The sequence below is a fragment of the Mastigoproctus giganteus genome, chromosome 12 (genome assembly GCF_048544385.1).
Source record: "Mastigoproctus giganteus isolate SK-2022 chromosome 12, ASM4854438v1, whole genome shotgun sequence".
NCBI classification, from domain to species: Eukaryota; Metazoa; Arthropoda; class Arachnida; order Uropygi; family Thelyphonidae; genus Mastigoproctus; species Mastigoproctus giganteus.
Window position 1 is genome coordinate 1,308,974 of NC_143586.1, and position 21,932 is coordinate 1,330,905.

The following is a 21,932-nucleotide window of genomic DNA, read 5'->3' on the forward strand; positions in this document are numbered from 1 at the left end:
AAGTTGCAGATACTAATGTGTGTGAACACATTTAATGGTATAAAATGATGCTTATGATGGACAGATTAATATGATGTAAATCCACCACAACTGCAAATACTTCCATACAAGTCTCTTGCATCTGGTCCCACAGAACATATGTAGTCTGTACCGGTTGCAGGTTACACTATAGATGGCATCCAATCTTGGCCACATGTGCCTGATAGGGGAGAAATCAATGCATCTGGCTGGTCCATACCACAAAGACACTCAGAGGAAACCACTGCAGTATATATTCAGGGATTGTCCTGCTAAAAATGGCATCAGGCACCCCAGTAAGAAAGGGGAAAGCAAAAGGTTCCAGAACCTCAATGACATAGTGGCAAGCCATCAGACTTCCATTAATAAAGTTATCTGTCTAGCAGCTATTCCTTGTGATTTTCTAATTTGTGTCAATGATTATGTCAGATGGGGAGGATTCTTTCTTGGACTGCTAGCTAGTTTTGAACTTATTACTGTTATTTTTATTTTTGTTTCTAATCTGTTCTAATATTCTTCTTTTAAAAATATGAATGTGGTTGTTGTTGTCTATCTGCATGCCATTTATTTTGATTAATATTGTTGGTTACACCAATAAGTATTGTTATTATTTTTATTAGCAGTTACAAATTATGCAAGAAAGCAAACTTATATAATGTCAATCAAAAAAAAAAAAAAAAAAAGCCAACATTTCCTTTGAATTAATTCAGACTATCCTACTCAATCCATTCAAGACCTTAAACACCTCAATCAAATCTCCTTGCAGGTGCCTAGTCTCCAGATGCTGCAGTTTATCCATTCTGCATTTCCATTCTGAATACGCTTACCAGGCTTAAGGCCTGGTAAGAGCACCCTTTTGTTCTCCCCGACATTCTTTGTTACTGTTCTCTGGACCCATTACAAAACACCATCCTAAAATGAGTCTTCAGACTGGTATACAGTACTCAAGGTGTGCCATTGCCTTATACAATAGGATAATCTCCACCTGCTTATCCCTGCTGGCAAAATTCCTCTATATCATTGAAAAAACCCCATTTCCTAGTAGCCTCTCAGCACTGCTCAGAGAACTTCATATCTGACTGTACAATACCTCCAGTTTTTTTTCATTCTCCATTTTCTGAGTGTGGTACTATACAGCTGGTACATTAATCTTGGATTACTGCTTCCCATAAGAAGTCCCTTGCATTTGTCAATTCTCGGCCCATTTGCTTAATTTGCTTTGGCTTTGATACATTAGTATAGCCTGATTACTGTGAAGGCTTCCTTATAAAGCCTACATTAGTAGTACCTGTCAGTGATTAGAACACAGGTGACTTTAAAATCTCACTGGTGGTCCTCACTCCAAGTGTGGAAAGCAGCATCTCAGTTGATTATTTGACCATGAGCTATTTTTCACTTGTGTTCTTTTGTTCTTTTAAATAACCTGTACCATTATTTTAAATCATCTTCATGCATTAAGAATCTGCAGGTAAATGAACCACTAGGTGGCAGTGATCACAGTGTGCTGAAGTGGGATTTACTTAAAGAGGTAACTACCATTAGGGGTAAAGGGAAGGGTTATTGCTTTTGTAAGGGCGACTACGATGGACTGAGACAGTATTTAAATTCTATACAGTGGGACCAACTGATCATGTTACCAACAGCAAATTCAAAATGGGAAGCATCCAAAGAACTTATCTTTGAAGCTACTAGGCTTTACATACCAACTAAGAAATATTGTTCAAGGTTTAGGCCTAAGTGAATGTCAGATGAACTAATGAGACATATGGCAGAGAAGAAAAATGCATGGGATACATACAAATTAACACGTGACACAGAAGCCTATGATAGATACAAGTTGATCTGTAACCAAGTTACAAAGGAGGTTAGGCAGGCGAAGGCAGATTACGAGAAATCTTTGCCAAGGGATGCAAAGAAAAACAGCAAAGAGTTCTTTACTTATGTAAACTCTAGAAGGAAGGGGATGAATCAGAGTGGTCCACTTGATATCGATGGATCATCTGTTGATGATCCTGCTCAGGTAGCTAACAAACTGAATGAATATCTTGCATTGACATTCACACATGAGGAGTTAATCAGCGAGGGGAATTCTCATTTCAAGAAGGTATATAACTGAGAGTAAAGTGGAGGAGAAATTGTTGAAGATAAATACAAGAAGGGCACCTGGGGTGGATGGGATCTATCCAGTTATATTAAAGGAAGCAGCAAAGGAAGTAAGCCAACCCTTAGCCATAATTATGAGAGCTTCCTTGGACTCAGGGAAAGTACCCATGGACTGGAGATGAGCAAATGTAACCCCAATTCACAAAGGAGGATCAAAGGGCGACACAAATAATTATAGACCTGTAAGTTTAACTTCTGTTCCTGGAAAATTAAAGAAGCACTGCAGGATCATCTAGACAAGACTTCAGTCATAGATCAGACACAGCATGGTTTTGTTAAGGGGAAGTCTTGCCTGACCAATTTGATTGGATACTATGATGCAGTCCCAAAAGAACTAGATGCAGGGAATAACTTTGATATTATATATTTCGATCTAAGAAAGGCTTTTGATACTGTTGCACATGGAAGACTGCTGCACAAATTGGAGCAGTGTGGCATTGGAGGCAAATTGCTGCTGTGGTTAAAGGAGCGGTTGAGGGGGAGAAGACAGAGAGTGGTAATCAATGGACACTGCTCATCGTGGACTAATGTTATTAGTGGAGTCCCTCAGGGTTCAGTATTGGGTCCATTATTGTTTTCTGTATTTATAAATGATATTGATGATGGTATATCAAGCTTAATGTCCAAGTTTGCCGATGATACGAAGGTTGGCAGGGTTGTCAAGGACACTACTGACACCATGCTACTGCAACAGGATCTGGAAAGGTTGAGCAGATGGGCTTCGAGGTGGCAAATGAAGTTTAACATTGACAAATGTAAAGTACTACATATGGGAAACAGCAACCCCAGAGCAACGTATCAACTGTGTGGTACTACACTGACAGTGGTAGAGAATGAAAGGGACCTGGGGGTGGTTGTGCAGACAGATATGAAGTTTTCTGAACAGTGCAGACGAGCTGCAAAAGTAGCTCATGGTGTATTGTCGATGATATATAGGAATTTTTCTAGCAGGGATAAGGAGGTGATTATTCCCTTGTATAAGGCAATGGTCAGGCCACACCTAGAGTACTGTATACAGGTCTGGAGGCCTCATTTCAAGAAGGATGTAGAGCTGCTGGAACGAGTACAGAGAAGGGCAACAAGATTAGTGAATGGAACAAAGGGGTGCTCTTACGAAGAAAGGCTTAAGTTTTGCAAATTACAGTGTCTGGAGACTAGGCACCGGCGAGGTGATCTGATAGAGGTGTATAAAGCTTTGAATGGCTTGAGCATGCTCAATGCTGATGGGATTCTTCCTCTTGCTCAGAATAATCACCTGAGAGGGCATAAATTGAAATTGAGAAAAGACAGATGTAGGATAGACGTGAGGAAATTTGCCTTTAGCCAGCGGGTGGTTGGTTGGTGGAATAAACTTCCATCCCTTGTCGTGGAAGTTGATAGCCTAAATAAGTTTAAGGCTCAGCTGGACAGGTATTTCGAACGAACAGAGGGGTGAAGTGGAATTTTTATTTTATTTTTTTTTATTTATTTATTTTATTTTAATTTTATTTTTTTTTTTGGCTGATGCTACATAAGCTTGCTTTCTTGCATGAAATGCCTGTACTAATGCTATTGCTAAATCATCTTCTACCATTATTTAAATCACCTTCTACCATTCTTTTAAGTAATCTTCTTTTATTTATTTATTTATTATTTAAAAGAATATTATTGAGAAAGAAGATTTAGAAAATTTAGAAAAAAAAGCTTATTTTAAAAAAATCAATAAAATAATATTATTCCTTTAAAGGATAATATTCCTTAAAAGAGTATTTATTCTTTTAAATAATCTTCTGCAGTGGAAATGAAGTTTCTGAGAGGTGTGGGTGGAAAGGCTAGAATAGAGAGAAAGAGAAAGTGAGAAACGCAGCCATTCACGAGAAACTTCAAGAAGAACGATTACAAGAAAAGGTTGAGAGGAACAGTCTGAAATGGTTTGGACATGTAAAGAGAATAGAGAATAACAGACTGCTAACGATTATATTAGAAATGAAAATGAAGGTTAAAAAACCAAGAGGAAGACTGAGAAGAAGATGGTAAGAAGAGCAATACGGAAAGAAGAGGCATGGTTGGTAGGAGCTGGAGAGAAAGATAGTGCTAAACAGAGAAGAGTGGCTTCCTTACTGGTTTTCCTGGAAGGAAGCTGGGACAATAATGGATAGGTAAGTAAGGTTTTTTTGAAATCTCTGCATTTTAAATTATATACTACTTCCCTACCTGATTATGGTCTTTGCATAATCAAGTGGGGAAGCAGGAGAGGGAATTTTAATAATATTTTAATGGCTAGTTTTAGGTGCATCCATATTTTTAAGCTATGCCCTTAATCTGTTCACTAATTTGGGAGTGCTCTTTTACTTTTTTCTCATGGTCCACTGTCAACTGAGTATCTGTGGATGTGCTTTTCTTTTGTTGTTAGGATAGTTTTGTTAAGTTGGTAACTATTATTTTTAAATATTTGGGCAATTCTACCAGTTTCTTCTCTGAATGTAGGGTCTCTTTGCATAATCAAAGTGCTTATTTTCTTACTTATTTCCATTTAATGGTTTATCTGTGTGCCATGCTGCTAAAAGAACATCCGAATTGCAAATTAACAATCCATTCATTAATAATAATGCTGATGGATTGTTGGATGCCTACACTGAATTCTATACAGTTCTAAGTGAAGTCCATTTACTTAAAATTAGAATTAAATTTTTTTTGATTCTGTGAAAGAATTCTTACTTTTGTGTACAGCCTCCACCATGACCAGTTTCTTAACTTTAAGTAAGCAGCACAATTTCTCTGAAGAATTCTTACAGCATTCAGCTGTTGTAATCTTTTCTTGAAATTTCTGAAAGAAAATTGTTTAATTTAATTAGAAAAGTTGGTTTCATAAAAAAAGTTGTTGCATTTCACTATTTTAATATTTTATTATTATTACAAAATATATTTGTTATTCTTAAGAGCATTTTTTTTTTTTTTCAAAGCAGGCACTAAAATAATTAAATGATAATGCTTCACTGCATAATATTTTCTGTCTTGCTCTCTTAGAGATGCTTTGTCTGCACCAGTGACACTGACAGAGTTTATGCTTACTTTAGAAATAACCTCATTTTCCATGAATCAACCTAAAATTACTAATATCTTTTTAATTGAATAACAGTACCAAAAAAGAGTAAAATCTGTGGTGGTGGTCTTATTGTTCATGGCAGAACAAATTTTATTCACAATTTCTTCATAAATCTTTAGACAAATTATTCTAATGTACTATTTTCAAACAAATGGTATCATCAAAAGGTTAATTTGGCATTTATTTAAAAGATGAGACACTGCTATGACAACCTCTTTTAAGACAAATTTCAGAAATTAGAGCTTTTGGTAATGCTATTTGTTTGAAAATAATGTAATAATAGGGCAACTCATAAAGGCAAAATTTACCAAGTGGTAACCCACTTGGTAAGATCAGCAAAAGTGGGTCCATATGAGGAAAGACTTTGAATATGTTGGTTGCACAGCTTGGAAACTAGGCATCTTAGAGGAGACTTGATTGAGGTGTTTAAGGCTCTGAGATGCAAAACTAAAATGAATGAGGACAAAATTTTTATGGTTATAAATGATTCTAGAACAAGGGACCATAAATTCAAGTTATGGGGAGAGAGAGATAGATGTTTAGACTGGATTGCAGCAAGTTTTATTTTAGCCAGTGAGTTATAAATTACTGGAATAAGTTACCTACATGGGTGGTAGAGGCTGACAGTTTGAGGAAATTCAAAGGTTGGCTGGATAGTTACCTAAGGGAGGAGGGAAATGCATAGGTTATCTATTTTTTTTTTTTTTTTTCTTTTTGGCTGGTCCAGCATAAGCATTAAGCTTCCTTGCACCATATGGCCATTACTATACTACTAATAATTAATATTATGCCAACGTATACAACAGTATTACTTTTTGTGCCCTTAAAAGATGATATCTGCTCTACATCACCTACTTTTTTCCCTGGCAGACATATCCTGGTCCTATTCCACCTATCCTCCTTTGTACAATCCTTTCCTATCCTTTTTCCTCATTTCCCAGACAACAGAGTCACCAAAAATAGCCAACTCCTGTTAGACCAGTGCATTCTGCCTTGGGGATTGTTGCTGCATTGCCTGATGCATAAGTGTGAGCTTTGGTGTTGAGTTGGACAGCTGAGAGCTTGATTGGCTCCATTTTAATTCCTTTGAGGGCATCTGCCATATTCTTCAAACTCTCATAAATATCCATTAGAATGTTGAGTTGGTGCCTAATTTCTTCACACACACACACACACACACACACACACACATGCACCCATTGGCTGTATCATGTCCTGTTCCAGAGAGAGAGAGAGAGAGAGATGGGTGAATATTGCACAATTTGCACATTTAATTAGGCCGTGATTTGTAGGAGAATCGTCCACTTTGGTACTCCCCTAAACCACAGCACCCTTGCTGCTTTGTGCCTGTTGCTTTGCTGCTCTAGTCTGGGACATGATTTCTGTTTAAATACAATTTAATTGATCAACAAAGAAAATTAATAAAATAAATTGATTTAATTGATTAATTTACAATACTATACTAAGCTAATAGTTTTTCTAAATGCAGTAATACGTTTTATGCTATCGAATTTTATGTTATGCTACCAAGTTCAAGTTGTACATTATGCTATACCATTTACGATCACAGTTTGAAATTAGTTATATCCTTTCTAAAATCAAAAAACATATGCCTAACAAGTGATTAGAACACTTCATGGTTCTAATCACTTGTTAGGCTCTAATCATTATTTAGTAAAATTAAAGCAAAATTCCTTAGCTAAAAACAAAAAATATCATCATCATCATTCATTCTACTCTTCCATTTGGCACGGTTGAGTCCCTATTGGATATTGACCTCCATTATTACTGGTCTCTCGAATCTCTCATCATTTGTCGATAGTTTTGAAAGCCTGTGTTAGATTTGGCTCTAATATTTAAGAGCCATTCTCTTTTGGGTCTTCCTAGTGGTCTCTTATCTGCAATTCTTCCTGTCAATACTACATTAGGAGGTAGTTCGGACTAACGATTTGTTCGTTTTTTTGAATTTATCAAAAACACTGTTCTGGAGACTAAAAAAAGGGTTAATGTTTTCAAGTAGGTAACACTTCCGATCAATCGTTGTGCAAGTAGCAGTGATTGACATACCTAACCCACTGGGTTGAGCATTGCATTAGCATTAGTAGAGGCACATGATGCAAGAAGGCAAGCTTATACAGCATCAGCCAAAAAAAATAAAAAAAAACCCTTCCCATTTCACTGATCCATTCATTCCAAATGTTTGTCTAGTTCTGCCTTCAATTTATTTAAGCTATCAACTTCCACAACAACAGATGGAAGCCTGTTCCAGCAATCAACCACCCGCTGGCTAAAGGCAAACTTCAGAACATATATTCTACAACTGTCTTTCCTCAGTTTGAATCTATAAGGTTTCCTCAGGTTTGTAATCTGAGCAAGAGGAAGAATCCCCTCAGCATTAAGCCTGCTCAATCCATTCAAGGCCTTATACACCTCAAACAGATCATCTTGCAGGTGTCTAGTCTCCAAAAGCTCCAATTATTTCTCTTAAGAAGAAAGTCTTAAGGGGTGCTCTTAAGCCTTTCTTCTTAAGAGCACCCCTTTGTTCCATTCACTAATCTTGTTGCCCTTCTCTGTACTCGTTCCAGCAGCTCTACATCCTTCTTGAAATGAGGCCTCCAGACCTGTATACAGTACTCTAGGTGTGGCCTGATCATTGCCTTATACAAGGGGATAATCACTTCCTTATCCCTGCTTGCAAAATTCCTGTATATCATTGACAAGACCCCATGACCTACTCTGGCAGCCGGTCTGCACTACTCAGAAAACTTCATATCTGACTGCACAATTACCCCAAGATCTCTTTCATTCTTCACTACCCTGAGTGTAACACCACATAGTTGGTATATTTCTCTGGGGTTACTGCTACCCATATACAGTACTTTGCATTTGTCAATGTTAAACTTCTCAGCCCATCTATGCAACTTTTCCAAATCCTGTTGCAGCAGCATACTGTCATTACTGTTATTAACAGCCCTGCCAACGTTTGTATCATCTGCAAACTATGACATTAAACTTGATATACCTTCATCAATATCATTGATAAATATACAAAACAATAATGGGCCCAACACCGAACCCTGGGGGGACACCACTAATAACATTAGTCCATGTAGAGCAGTACCCATTGACCATCACTCTGTCTTCTCCCACTCAACCATCCTTTTATCCATTGTAGCAACTTACCCTTAATACTCCAATTTGTACATAGTCTTCCATGTGCAACAGTAACAAAAGCTTTCCTGAAATCCAAGTATATGATATCAAAATTATTTTTTGTATCCAGTTCCTTTGTGACCATATCATAGTATCCAATCAAATTGGTCAGCCAAGACTTCCCCTTGACAAACCCATGCTGTGTCTGAATTATTGCTGCAGTCTTGTCTAAATAATTTTGCAATGCTTCTTCAACACCAGTGACTCCATTATTTTCTCTGGAACAGAAGTCAAACTAACAGGTCTGTAATTACTTGTGTCACCCTTTTTTATCCCCCTTTGTGAATTGGAGATACATTTGCACATCTGCAGTCCGTGGGGACTTCCCCCAAGTCCAAGGATGCTGTCATAATTATGGCTAAGGGTTTGCTTACTTCCTTTGCTTCCTCTAATATAACTGGATAGATCCCACCCACCCCAGGTGCCTTTCTTATGTTTAACTTCAACAATTTCTCCTCCACTTTGCTCTTAGTTATTACAAAATCATTTAACTCCCTGTTGGAGTTTGATAAACATCTGGCCTTCTCCTTCTTGAATAACTCCTCATGTGTGAATGTAGATACAGATTATGATTAGGCATGTTGTGGTTAGTCTTAGAGTGTTTATCCCCCATTGCTGCTGTTTTAAAATCAGAAAACAAGTTCCTGATTTTAAAACAGTGGTGGGGGGTTAAACACTCTAACTAAGACTAACCATAGCGGTCTAGGCATGGAAATTGCTGCTACTCACAACAATCAATTGAAAGGGGTACCTGCTTACAAATTTCAACCAAAAAAGTTTAGTAAGTTTAGAAATAAAAGTACTGGCTTTAAAATCTGAGGGACTGCCCAATTTTTTGTTAAAATCCAGTGCCTTTCCACAGAACAAAGGTCCAAATATGAATTCTCCAAAACTTTGTCTATGTGTGAACTACAAATAAACGGCATCTTCGAGAGATGGATCATTAGCTGTTCTCATAGTTTTTTTTTTTTTTTGCACCATCTGAATCAAGTTTTGATACAAACTTTAAAATTTCTTACCTTGTTGTTTTCAATGTCTGCTATGGTTGACTTTCCAACCTCGTAAAATTTTGCTAACGAAGACCCTTTGAAAGTCTGTTTAAAATCTTAATCTTCGATTCAATTATTAAAAATTTCTGCTACCTTTTAAAAGACGAAGAAAACTACAGTATGGTAAAACAAAACTCTGTAAAATCTCTGTTCAGAATCTTTTTACTCCGTATCTCACTTGTACATATCATTTTAGCTGTATATCTCATGCCATTTTCTTTGTTTTTGATTTACACTTATATTTTTTTACTGTTTTGATTTTACAACCCCCAAAAAATGTCAGTGAACAGAAATATCTGATACAAGCTATGCTGAATAGCAGATTACAAAGTGTTATGTTTACTTAGTAATGTATGTATATTAATTAACCTATGTACATAAGTGGAAATTTATTTTAATTTTGATAATATTCTTCAGATTTTCACATATCATTTAATTCTGTTGATTGGTAAGGAAAAAGCTGTAAATTTGTGCTTTATATCATCATTTTAGAGCCTGAGAGGATAACATTCCTCCTATTTTTGCTTATTAGAATTGCCGTTTAATAGAATCAAAATTCGATTCATAAACATGATCACAATAACCGGCACTTCTTGTGATCAATATCTGCAATTGTTTTATGGCACCAGCATAAAAAATATAAAATAAATGCTGGCTTGTTCAAATTTTTTACATTTGGATTTTTGATGCTCTACTTAGTTTAATTTTTAGGCTATCTGAGATTTTATTGCTCTTTCACATGTTTTTGAGTTTGTTCATGTTTTTCAATCCAATGTTCAGTCTGTGACTAATTTGCTCAATATTACTTCGGTTTCCAGTTATTAAAGAACCCAAGTATACAAATTTTTTTACTTGTTCTATCTGTTGATTTTGGATGTTTATGTTTATTATGTCTTCTATGTTTTTTTTCCAATTTGCATTACTTTTCTTTTATTTATATTAATATTTATTCCATAATTGTTGCTTATTTTATTGATGTTTTTAAGATTTCTTTGGGTTGTTCTTTGGTTTCTGTTAAAATCAACAACATCATCTGCATATTTTATGTGGTTTTTATTTTTACCATTTATTATTGTGCCTCTTTTTTCTTCAATTGATTTCATTAATACCTCTAGGTAGATGTTAAATAGATATGGGGATAAAGGACATCCCTGCATTACTCCTTTCTCTATTTCAAATTTCTCTGTTTTAAGGTTGTTGAATTTTACTATTGCTTTTGTATTTTTGTAGTAATTGTTTACAAACACAATTATTTCTTGATCTAGTGAAATTCTTTGTAGTTGCTTCATTAAATATTCTCTGTTTACCAAGTCAAATGCCTGCTTGAAATCAATGAAGCACATATAAAGAGGTTTCATATGATCCAATATTTTTCTGCAATGATGTTCAGTGTGAATATTTGGTCTATTGTTGATCTGTCTTTTCTAAATCCTACTTGTTCTTCGCTACTGTTTCTTCATATATTTTAAGTATCCTATTTTGCAAGATCCTTATAAATATTTTACATATACAGAGTGTCTCAAAAATACACGCCATAACTTCAGGAATGAGTTCCTCATATGTAGACAATAAAAATATTTCATATCAACATAGTTCCGGAAATGCTTGGTTCCCAAGTTATTAACTGGAATGTCTTATCTCCCGCAGGTGATTTCCTTCATCACAAGGTACTGACAGAATCTGGTGGTTTTCCATTCTGACCATGTACTCAAATCAGGAGCAAGCGGATATGCACTTTATGTACGGTTTGGTGGACAGCAATGCTCTGGAGGCTTGTTGTTTGTACCACGAAAGGTTCCCAGAATGAAGATGTCCAGACAGGAAAACCTTTGAAGGTATCCATTGCTGCTTTTGTAAACATGGAACCTTTACACCTCGTTCTGCCGACAGAGGACGACCAAGATCTACTACTCCTGAAGTAGAGGAGGAGATGTTGGATGTTGTGCATGCCACTCCTGGAATCAGCACACGCAGAATAGCAATGCAACTGGCTGTTCAATGTTCAACTATTTGGAGAGTGTTGCAAGAACACCAACTGTATCCTTACCATCTGCAATGGGTACAGGCCATGTCACCAGCAATGTTCTACCAGTGGTTCTTGCAGCAGTGTGGTACAACTCCTCACTTTCCTGCCTTAGTGATATTCACAGATGAAGCACAGTTCACACGAGATGGAATTCAAAACTTTCACAATCAGCATGTATGGGCTGAGGAAAACTCATATGCAATTCTTCCATCACATTACCAACAACGGTTCACCCTCAACATCTGGGCAGGTGTTTTTGGTGATAAGTTATTTGGGCCCCACGTACTTTCAAACAAACTCACAGGGCAGGTGTACAGAAACTTTCTGGAAAACAACATGCCTGATTTCTTGGATGACACGCCACTGATCATTCATCAACAAGCACACTTCATGCACAATGGCGCTCCCGCACATTTCAGCCACCTAGACTGCAATTACCTGAATCGAAGGTTTCCTGGTCAGTGGATAGGCAGAGGTCTTGTGGGGCCCATTTAAAGTCATTGGTGTATTCGACTCTGGTAGCTGATGTGGAAACGCTCCACAATTGAATTGTGGCAGGTTGTGAGACAATACAAAACATGCCAGAAAATTTGGCATCGTCTTCACGATGCCAAATTCCTGCATGAGACGTCGCATGTGAGGCCTGTATTTAGGCAGAAGGTGAACATTTTGAACAATTACTATAAGGTGATGTGAACAGTTAAGTGTCATAGGCAGACCTTCAAAACTTGGAAACCAAGCATTTCCAGAACTATATTGATATAAAATATTTTTATTGTCTACATATGAGGAACTCATTCCTGAAGTTATGCCGTGTATTTTTGAGACACCCTGTATAAGGTTTAAAAGGGTAATGGGTCTATAATTCTGACAATTTTATTTATCTTCTTTTTTGTGTATAGGTACTATTATTTCACTTTTCAGTTTTTTGGAATATCCCCCATAAATAAAATAAGATTAAAGAATTGTGCAAGATGTTTTCTTATTGCCTCGCCTCCAAATTTCCATAGTTCTGCTTGGATACTATCATTCCCAGGTGCCTTGTCATTCTTCTTCCCCAAGCAATCTCTCCTATTATATAAGGGAAGAACATTTTTTCTTACCTACTTTAAACAGGGGTTTTATAATATTCTTTCCATAATTTTTGAATTTCTTGCATGTATCCTGTTTATATATTGTTTTTATTTGTCAGGGTGTACGTTTTAGAGAGGTCCTTTATAACCTGGTAAGTTGTCTTAGAGTCGTGGCATTTATTTGCCTCTTTAGAAAACTTTGCTTTATCTTCCAACCATTTCCTTTTAGTGGCTTTACATAGGCTGTCTATTTTATTTTTTAGGGTGTTTATATTTTTTCTTTTTTTTTTCTTAAATAGTTTTTGATTAGGGTGTTGTTCATTCGTCTTTTTTTCCATCCATACATCTAAAATTTCTGTTGTAATCCAAGGATTATTTGGTGTGGTTTCTAATACTGCATTTTTAATCATTTGTTGTTTTCTTCCATATATCTTCCACAGAGGATATATAATTTTTCTTGTATTGTTTTCCCATAAATTTCCTTTATTTTGTCTTCTTCAAATCATGATATATTTAATGTTGCTCTATTGTTCTTTGGCTTTGTATTTTTAAATTTCCATTTAATTGCTGCTGTTAGCAGTTCGTGGTCGGTGTCAAAATATGTACTTCTTAGAGTTTTAAGATTTTTAATAGATGATTTCCAGTTGTTATTTATTAAGATGTTTTGTGTTATCTATGATTTCTTGTAGGTCTGAATAGAAGGAAGTTGCCTCTGTGTCATCATGTGAGGAATCTGGGGCATATACCTGGATTATTTTTATTAAGATTCCTTTTTCTTTACCTTTTATTCTTAAACTTATCATTCTTGAGTTGTGTGGGTGAATTTCTATTACTGAATTTAACAGATATTTCTTTACTATGAAAGCAACTCCTTCTCTATGTAAGTTGTCTTTTCTGTCCAATGTGCCTCATGTAGGAATATCAATTCCTACAATATCCCATTTGATCTTTTTCAATTCTTCTTCCACCAGTTTTATTTTCCCAGGCTTGTAAAGCAATCTTATGTTTAGTGTTGAGAGATACAGTTGGGGTTTGGCTGATTACATAGCAATCTTCACAGATGTTCTCCATGGTCTAAGAACAGCCACGTCGGTTACCTCGAACATGGCTGTCCTTTCATGGCTGTCAGTTACCCCGGACAAAAAATGTCTAAATAATGATTAGAACTGTCAAGGTTCTAACACTTGTTAGGTTCTAATTATTATTTAGTAAAAGTAAAGTAAAATTCGATGAATTTGATGAATTGATGAATTTGAAGTATTGCTCAAAACATCAAAGGCAGATATTGTTGGGATATCAGAGACGTGGTGTCACACAGATATAAGGAATGCAGAACTGGAATTTGGGGAGTACAACGTCTACAGAAAGGATAGATTAGATAGGAAGGGAGGAGGGGTTATGCTATTAGTTAAGAAATACATAAAATCCAAGGAAGTGAAGCCAGTGGACATCGCTGGAGAGTGCAGTGTCGAGTCAGTTTGGTGTGACATAAGCATTGGGAGATCAAAATTGTGAGTAGGAGTGTGCTATAGGCCTAATGACTCTGATGAGTATAATAAGAAACTGTACAGGGAAAGAGAGTGGGCCAGTAAATCAGAGAGTCTTATAATGGGAGATTTTAATTTCCCAGATATTGACTGGAATTTGGGGACTTGTCACTCACACACTAGCAAGGCTTTTGTGGATTTATTGGGTGATTGTTTTCTACATCAGCATGTTCGGGAGGCAACTAGAGGGAGGAATACTCTTGATTTGATTATCAGCAGTGATTCTTCATGCATTAAGAATCTGCAGATAAATGAACCACTAGGTGGCAGTGATCACAGTGTGCTGAAGTGGGATTTACTCAAAGAGGTAACTACCATTAGGGGTAAAGGGAAGGGTTACTGCTTTCGTAAAGGCGACTACGATGGACTGAGACAGTATTTAAATTCTATACAGTGGGACCAACTGATGATGTTACCAACAGCAAATGCAAAATGGAAAGCATTCAAAGAACTTATCTTGGAAGCTACTAGGCTTTACATACCAACTAAGAAATATTGTTCAAGATTTCGGCCTAAATGGATGTCAGATGAACTAATAAGGCATATGGCAGAGAAGAAACATGCATGGAATACATACAAATTAACAAATGACACAGAAGCCTATGATAGATACAAGTTGATCTGCAACCATGTTACCAAGGAGGTTAGGCAGGCGAAGGCCGATTACGAGAAATCTTTGGCAAGGGATGCAAAGAAAAACAGCAAAGAGTTCTTTCCTTATGTAAACTCTAGAAGGAAGGGGATGAATCAGATTGGTCCACTTGATATCAATGGGTCAACTGTTGATGATCCTGCTCAGGTAGCTAACAAACTAAATGAATATTTTGCATCGACATTCACACATGAGGAGTAATTTAGCGAGCAGAAAGCCAGAGGTGTATTCAACTCTAACAGTAAGCTAGAGAATCTTGCTTAATTGTAATAACTGAGAGTAAAGTGGAGGAGAAATTGTTGAAGATAAACACAAGAAAGGCACCTGGGGTGGATGGGATCTATCCAGTTATATTAAAGTAGGCAGCAGAGGAAGTAAGCAAACCCTTAGCCATAATTATGAGAGCTTCCTTGGACTCAGGGGAGGTACCCACAGACTGGAGATGTGCAAATGTCACCCCAATTCACAAAGGAGGATCAAAGGCTGACACAAGTAATTATAGACCTGTGAGTTTAACTTCTGTTCCAGGAAAATTAATGGAGGCACTGGTTAAAGAAGCACTGCAGGATCATTTAGACAAGACTTCTGTTATAGCTCGGACACAGCATGGTTTTGTTAAGGGGAAGTCTTGCCTGACCAATTTGATTGGATATTATGATGCAGTCACAAAAGAACTGGATGCAGGGAATAACTTTGATATTATATACTTGGATCTTAGAAAGGCTTTTGATACTGTTCCACATGGAAGACTGCTGCACAAATTAGAGCAGTGTGACATTGGAGGCAAATTGCTGCTGTGGATAAAGGGGTGGCTGAGGGGGAGAAGACAGAGAGTGGTAATCAATGCACACTGCTCGTCGTGGACTAATGTTATTAGTGGTGTCCCTCAAGGCTCCGTGTTGGGTCCATTATTGTTTTCTGTATTTATAAATGATATTGATGATGGTATATCAAGCTTAATGTCGAAGTTTGCAGACGATACAAAGGTAGGCAGGGTTGTCAAGGACACTACTGACACTATGCTGCTGCAACAGGATCTGGAAAGGTTGAGCAGATGGGCTGAGAGGTGGCAAATGAAGTTTAACATTGACAAATGTAAAGTACTGCACATGGGAAACGGCAACCCCAGAGCAACGTATCAACTCTGTGGTACTACACTGACAGTGGTAGAGAATGAAAGGGACCTGGAGGTGGTTGTGCAGGCAGATATGAAGTTCTCCGAGCAGTGCAGACGGGCTGCAAGAGTAGCTCATGGTGTATTGTCAATGATATATAGGAATTTTTCTAACAGGGATAAGGAGGTGATTATTCCCTTGTATAAGGCAATGGTCAGGCCACACCTAGAGTACCGTATACAGGTCTGGAGGCCTCATTTCAAGAAGGATGTAGAGCTGCTGGAATGTGTACAGAGAAGGGCAACAAGATTAGTGAATGGAACAAAGGGGTGCTCTTACGAAGAAAGGCTTAAGTTTTGCAAATTACAGTGTCTGGAGACTAGGCACCAGTGAGGTGATCTGATAGAGGTGTATAAAGCCTTGAATGGTTTGAGCATGCTCAATGCTGATGGGATTCTTCCTCTCGCTCAGAATAATCACCTGAGAGGGCATAAATTCAAATTGAGGAAAGACAGATGTAGGATAGACGTGCGGAAATTTGCCTTTAGCCAATGGGTGGTTGGTTGGTGGAACAGACTTCCATCTCTTGTCATGGAAGTTGATAGCCTAAATAAGTTTAAGGCTCAGCTGGACAGGTATTTTGAACGAACAGAGGGGTGAAGTGGAAGTGTTTTTTTTTTTTTTTTTTGGCTGATGCTGCATAAGCTTGCTTTCTTGCATCAAATGCCTCTACTAATGCTAATGCTAATGCTAATTTCTTAGCTAAAAACAAAAAAAAAACAGCAGTGGTATAAATAAGTTGTAATTTACAAAATCACTAGCTAAATTTAAAAATAAGCTAACAAACATGATAAGACTATTAAACTATTTGTCAAACACAATTAATATGTTAATCAATCAGAAGGCTGTAAAAATTTCGAAAAAACATCCATTTCCATGAGCTCAAAATTCTTTGACCTTTCACGTGTATTCTAGATAAATAGACACTATTGTCTTCAAATTATTCAAGCTTATGCTACTACAAGTAGCCATAGTGATTTGAAGAATTACATGAAGATGTACTGCACCTTTACAAACAGGTTGAATACCACTATAAAATTGCAATAGGTGATTTCATTGGGACAATTGGTAAGATCCAAAATGAAGAAAGATCTGCCTGACCATATGGAACTGGAAAAAGAAATGATAGAGGCAGTCTACTAATTGAATTTGATGAGGCACAAAAATCTGTTCATCACAAACTTGTTCTTCAAGAAAAAGACCCAATGGAAATGTATGTGGTAGTGCCCTCTTAAAAATACTAGTGAAATTGACTTCATACTGACAAACAATAAAATGATATTCACTCACTGCTCAATCTTGAACCATTTTAATGTTGGAAGCAAGCATCATTTGTTGAATGCAAATATCAGAATTGATTGTAAGAAGGAACAAGAGAAAGTGGTCAAGTCAACTCAGTGAAAAGATGATTGACAATAATAAAATATTGAAAAATAGTGAAAACTTTGAACTAGAACTGTCCAGTTGTTTTCAGGTGCTGCAAAGTCTTCTTGAAACAGATATTTCACCCAATAATGACAACAATGACAAAGTCATTGAGACTATTCTAGACAATGTCCTTGCAGCTACTGTAAAATAAAAAAAAATTTTTAAAAAATCAGAATATCAAAAGAAACAATTGCCATGCTGAAAAAGAGAAGAGAAATGGAGCAAAGTGGTAGCATAAGAAACAAGGTAGAATATGTAGAAATGTGCAAGACATGAGAAAGTGAATAAAAGAAGAAATGCATTGATCTCATTAGAAGAATGCTAAAAGAAAATCACTGGCTAAAGAAAGCAAAATTAAAAAAGGTTAAATCCAAGAGTCAAATGTTTGCTTTGGAGCTTGAGGACAGCACAACAACAATTTTATTTTATTCAAAAATTTATAAGGATAAAGGAAAACAACTAGATTAACACCAGATGCAGGAGCTATACCAGAAATTTTGGTAGAAGTAGAAGATGCTATAAAATCAATGAAAAATGGTAAAGCAGCAGGATCCAATAAAATCACTGTTCAAACATTGAAAGCTGGAGGTCAGCTGGTATGTAGAGCTCTAGCCAGACTATTTTCAAAATGCATTCTATTTGACAAAGTATCTGTAGCATGGAAAAATGCAGAAGCCATCCTACTGCACAAAAAATGTGACAAGGCAGATTTAAAAAAACTACTCACCAGTAAGCCTATTGCCACGTTCAAGAAGAATAGCCATAATATTTGGTGTGGCACAACCCAAAGAACAAGCAGGTTTAAAAAGTTTCTTTAGTACAATGGATCACGTCCAAACAGTACAGCAAGTTATTGCACAATGAATACAACCTTCCATTATGTATAGCATTCATCAACCTAATCAATCAATCTGTAAACAGAGCTTACATCAATATTTTCTAATTAATATATGATAAGGCAACTACCTCAATATGGGTCAACAATGATAAAGATCAGGTCAACAGGGAAAAAGGTGTCTGAAAAGGAGACACAATCAACCCCAAACTATTTTCAGCCTATTTAGAATAAATTTTTTGCAAGCTAAATTGGGATAATAAAGGATAAACAGAGATTACCTTTTTTTAGCATTAGCATTAGTAGAGGCATATGATGCAAGAAAGCAAGCTTATTCAGCATCAGCCAAAAAAAAAACACACCACTCCCATTTCACCCCTCCGTTGGTTCGAAATACCTGTCCAGTTGAGCCTTAAATTTGTTTAGGCTATCAACTTCAACAACAAGTGATGGAAGTCGGTTACACCAACCAACCACCCGCTGGCCAAAGGCATATTTCTACACATCTATCCGACATCCGTCCTTCCTCAATTTGAATTTATGCCCTCTGAGGTGATTATTCTGAGCAAGAGGAAGAATCCCATTGGCATTGAGCATGCATGCTCAAACCATTCAAAGCCTTATACACCTCTATCAGATCACCTCGCCGGTGCCTAGTCTCCAGACTCTGTAATTTGCAAAACTTAAGCCTTTCTTCATAAGAGCAACCCTTTGTTCCATTCAGTATTCATTTGTTGCCCTTCTCTATACCCGTTCCAGCAGCTCTATATCCTTCTTGAAATGAGGCCTCCAGACCTGTATACAGTATTCAAGATGTGGCCTAACCATTGCCTTAGACAAGGGAATAATCACCTCCTTATCCCTGCTAGAAAAATTCCTGTATATCATTGACAAGACACCATGAGCTACTCTTGCAGCTCGTCTGCACTGCTCAGAGAACTTCATATCTGCCTGCACAATTACACTCAGGTCCTTTTCATTCTCCACCACTGTCAGTGTAGTACCGCACAGTTGATACGTTGCTCTGGGGTTACTGTTTCCCATATGTAGTACTTTACATTTGTCAATGTTAAACTTCATTTGCCACCTCTCAGCCCATCTGTTCAACCTTTCCAGATCCTGTTGCAGCAGCAGCATAGCGTCAGTAGTGTCCTTAACAACCCTGCCAACCTTTGTATCATCTGCAAACTTGGACATTAAACTTGATATACCATCATCAATATCATTCATAAACACCGAAAACAACAACGGACCCAACACTGAACCCTGAGGAACTCCACTAATAACATTAGTCCACGTTGAGCAGTGTCCATTGATTACCACTCTCTGTCTTCTGCCACTCAACCATCCCCTTAACCATAGCAGCAATTTGCCTCCAATGCCACACTGCTCCAATTTGCGCAGTAGTCTTCCATGTGCAACAGTATCAAAAGCCTTTCTAAGATCCAAATATATAATATCAAAGTTATTCCCTGCATCCAGTTCTTTTGTGACTACATCATAGTATCCAATCAAATTGGTCAGGCAAGACCTGCCCTTAACAAAACCATGCTGCGTCTGAGCTATAACTGAATTCTTGTCTAGATGATCCTGCAGTGCTTCTTTAACCAGTGCCTCCATTAATTTTCCTGGAACAGAAGTTAAACTAACAGGTCTATAATTACTTGTGTCAGCCTTTGATCCTCCTTTGTGAATTGGGGTTACATTTGCACATCTCCAGTCTATGGGTACCTCCCCTGAGTCCAACGAATCTCTCATAATTATGGCTAGGGGTTTGCTTACTTCCTTTGCTGCCTCCTTTAATATAACTGGATAGATCCCATCCACCCCAGGTGCCTTTTTTATGTTTATCCTCAACAATCTCTCCTCCACTTTCCTCTCGGTTATTACAAAATCATCTAGCTCATTGCCAATGTTTACTTTACCTACGTCATTCTCCTTCCTGAATAACTCCTCATGCGTGAATGTAGATGCAAAATACTCGTTTAGATTGTTAGCCACCTGAGCAGGATCCTCAACTGTTGAACCATCAATATCCAGTGGACCAATCTGATTCATCCCTTTCCTTCTTGAGTTTAAATAGGTAAAGAACTCTTTTCTGTTTTTCTTTGCATCCTTTGCCAAAGATTTTTCGTAGTCTGCCTTTGCCTGCCTAATCTCCTTTGTGACTTGGTTACAGACCAACTTATATCTATCATAGGCTTCCATGTCGCCCATTAATTTGTATGTATCCCATGCATTTTTCTTCTCTGCCACATGTCTCATTAGTTCATCTGACAACCATTTAGGCCTAAACCTTGAACAATATTTCTTAGTTGGTATGTAAAGCCTGGTAGCTTCCAAGATTAGTTCCTTGAATGCTTCCCATTTTGAGTTTGCTGTTGGTAACATCATCAGTTGGTCCCACTGTATAGAATTTAAATACTGTCTCAGTCCATCGTAGTCGCCTTTACGAAAACAAAAACCCTTCCCTTTACCTCTGATGGTAGTTACCTCCTTGAGTAAATCCCACTTCAACACACTGTGATCACTGCCACCTAGTGGTTCATTTATCTGCAGATTCTTAATGCATGAAGAATCACTACTGATAATCAGATCAAGAGTATTGCTCCCTCTTGTTGCCTCACGAACATGCTGATGTAGAAAACAATCATCCAATAAATCCACAAAAGCCTGGCTAGTGTGTGAGTGACCAACCCACAAATTCCAGTCAATATCTGGGAAATTAAAATCCCCCATTATAGGACTCTCTGATTTACTGGCCCACTCCATTTCCCTGTACAATATCTTATTATACTCATCAGAGTCATTAGGCCTATAGCACACTCCTACTCTCAATTTTGATTTTCCTATGCTTATGTCACACCAAACTGACTCGACACTGCCCTGTCCATCGATGTCGACTGGCTTCACTTCCTTGGATTTTATGTGTTTCTTAACTAATAGCATAATCCCTCCTCCCCTCCTGTCCTGTCTATCCTTTCTATACACACTGTATTCCCCAAATTCCAGTTCTGCATTCCTTATATCTGTGTGACACCATGTCTCTGATATCCCAACAATATCTGCCTTTGATGTTTTGAGCAATACCTCAAATTCATCAAATTTATTTACCAAACTCCTAGCATTGGTGTACACGCAAGTACGCATGCACCTGTTTCTATTCTTAACTACCCTAACACAACCCATGTGTTTACTTGTACCGCAATGACTCCCAGCAGTCTCTGAAATATCCTGCATCTTGTTTTTCAGGCTTCTGCTCGTTTCAATAGAAGCAGTGCAAGAATCACTTCCACCTCTGCCAGTGGCTACTGTTAATCTATTAGTCCTTGTATCCCCCCAACTAGCAGTTTTCCGACCCACCTAACACTGCCTCGACAACATCAGCAAAAATTCTTGCACCCTTTCTATTTAAGTGTATCCCATCCCTGTAGAAGCAGTCTCTCCTGTTAACAAGTACAGACCAGGCTGAAAAAAATTCTACCCCTTGAGCCTTGCACAATCCCTCCAGGGCCGAATTGATCAACCCTGGAGGGATTGTGCAAGTACCTGAATCACTTACGATTTTTGTGGATGATATTATTCTCTTTGCCAATGATCTGGAAGAATTGCAGCAAAACTGAAGAACTGGAGCAATAAAGCAAGAAGTTTGTTTTATGAATTTCTTG

The 21,932-nt window shown here is 37.4% G+C and overlaps 1 protein-coding gene across 1 annotated transcript in view; it reads right to left on the reverse strand.

Moving 5' to 3' along the window:
- Nucleotides 1-21,932, reverse strand: part of LOC150076628 (uncharacterized) — a 1,101,557-nt gene that overhangs the window by 429,908 nt on the left and 649,717 nt on the right. The window contains exon 19 of the mRNA XM_090386980.1: nucleotides 4,879-4,987. Within this exon, the coding sequence (XP_090243106.1) occupies nucleotides 4,879-4,987 (109 nt within the window). The remainder of the gene's footprint in view (nucleotides 1-4,878; nucleotides 4,988-21,932) is intronic.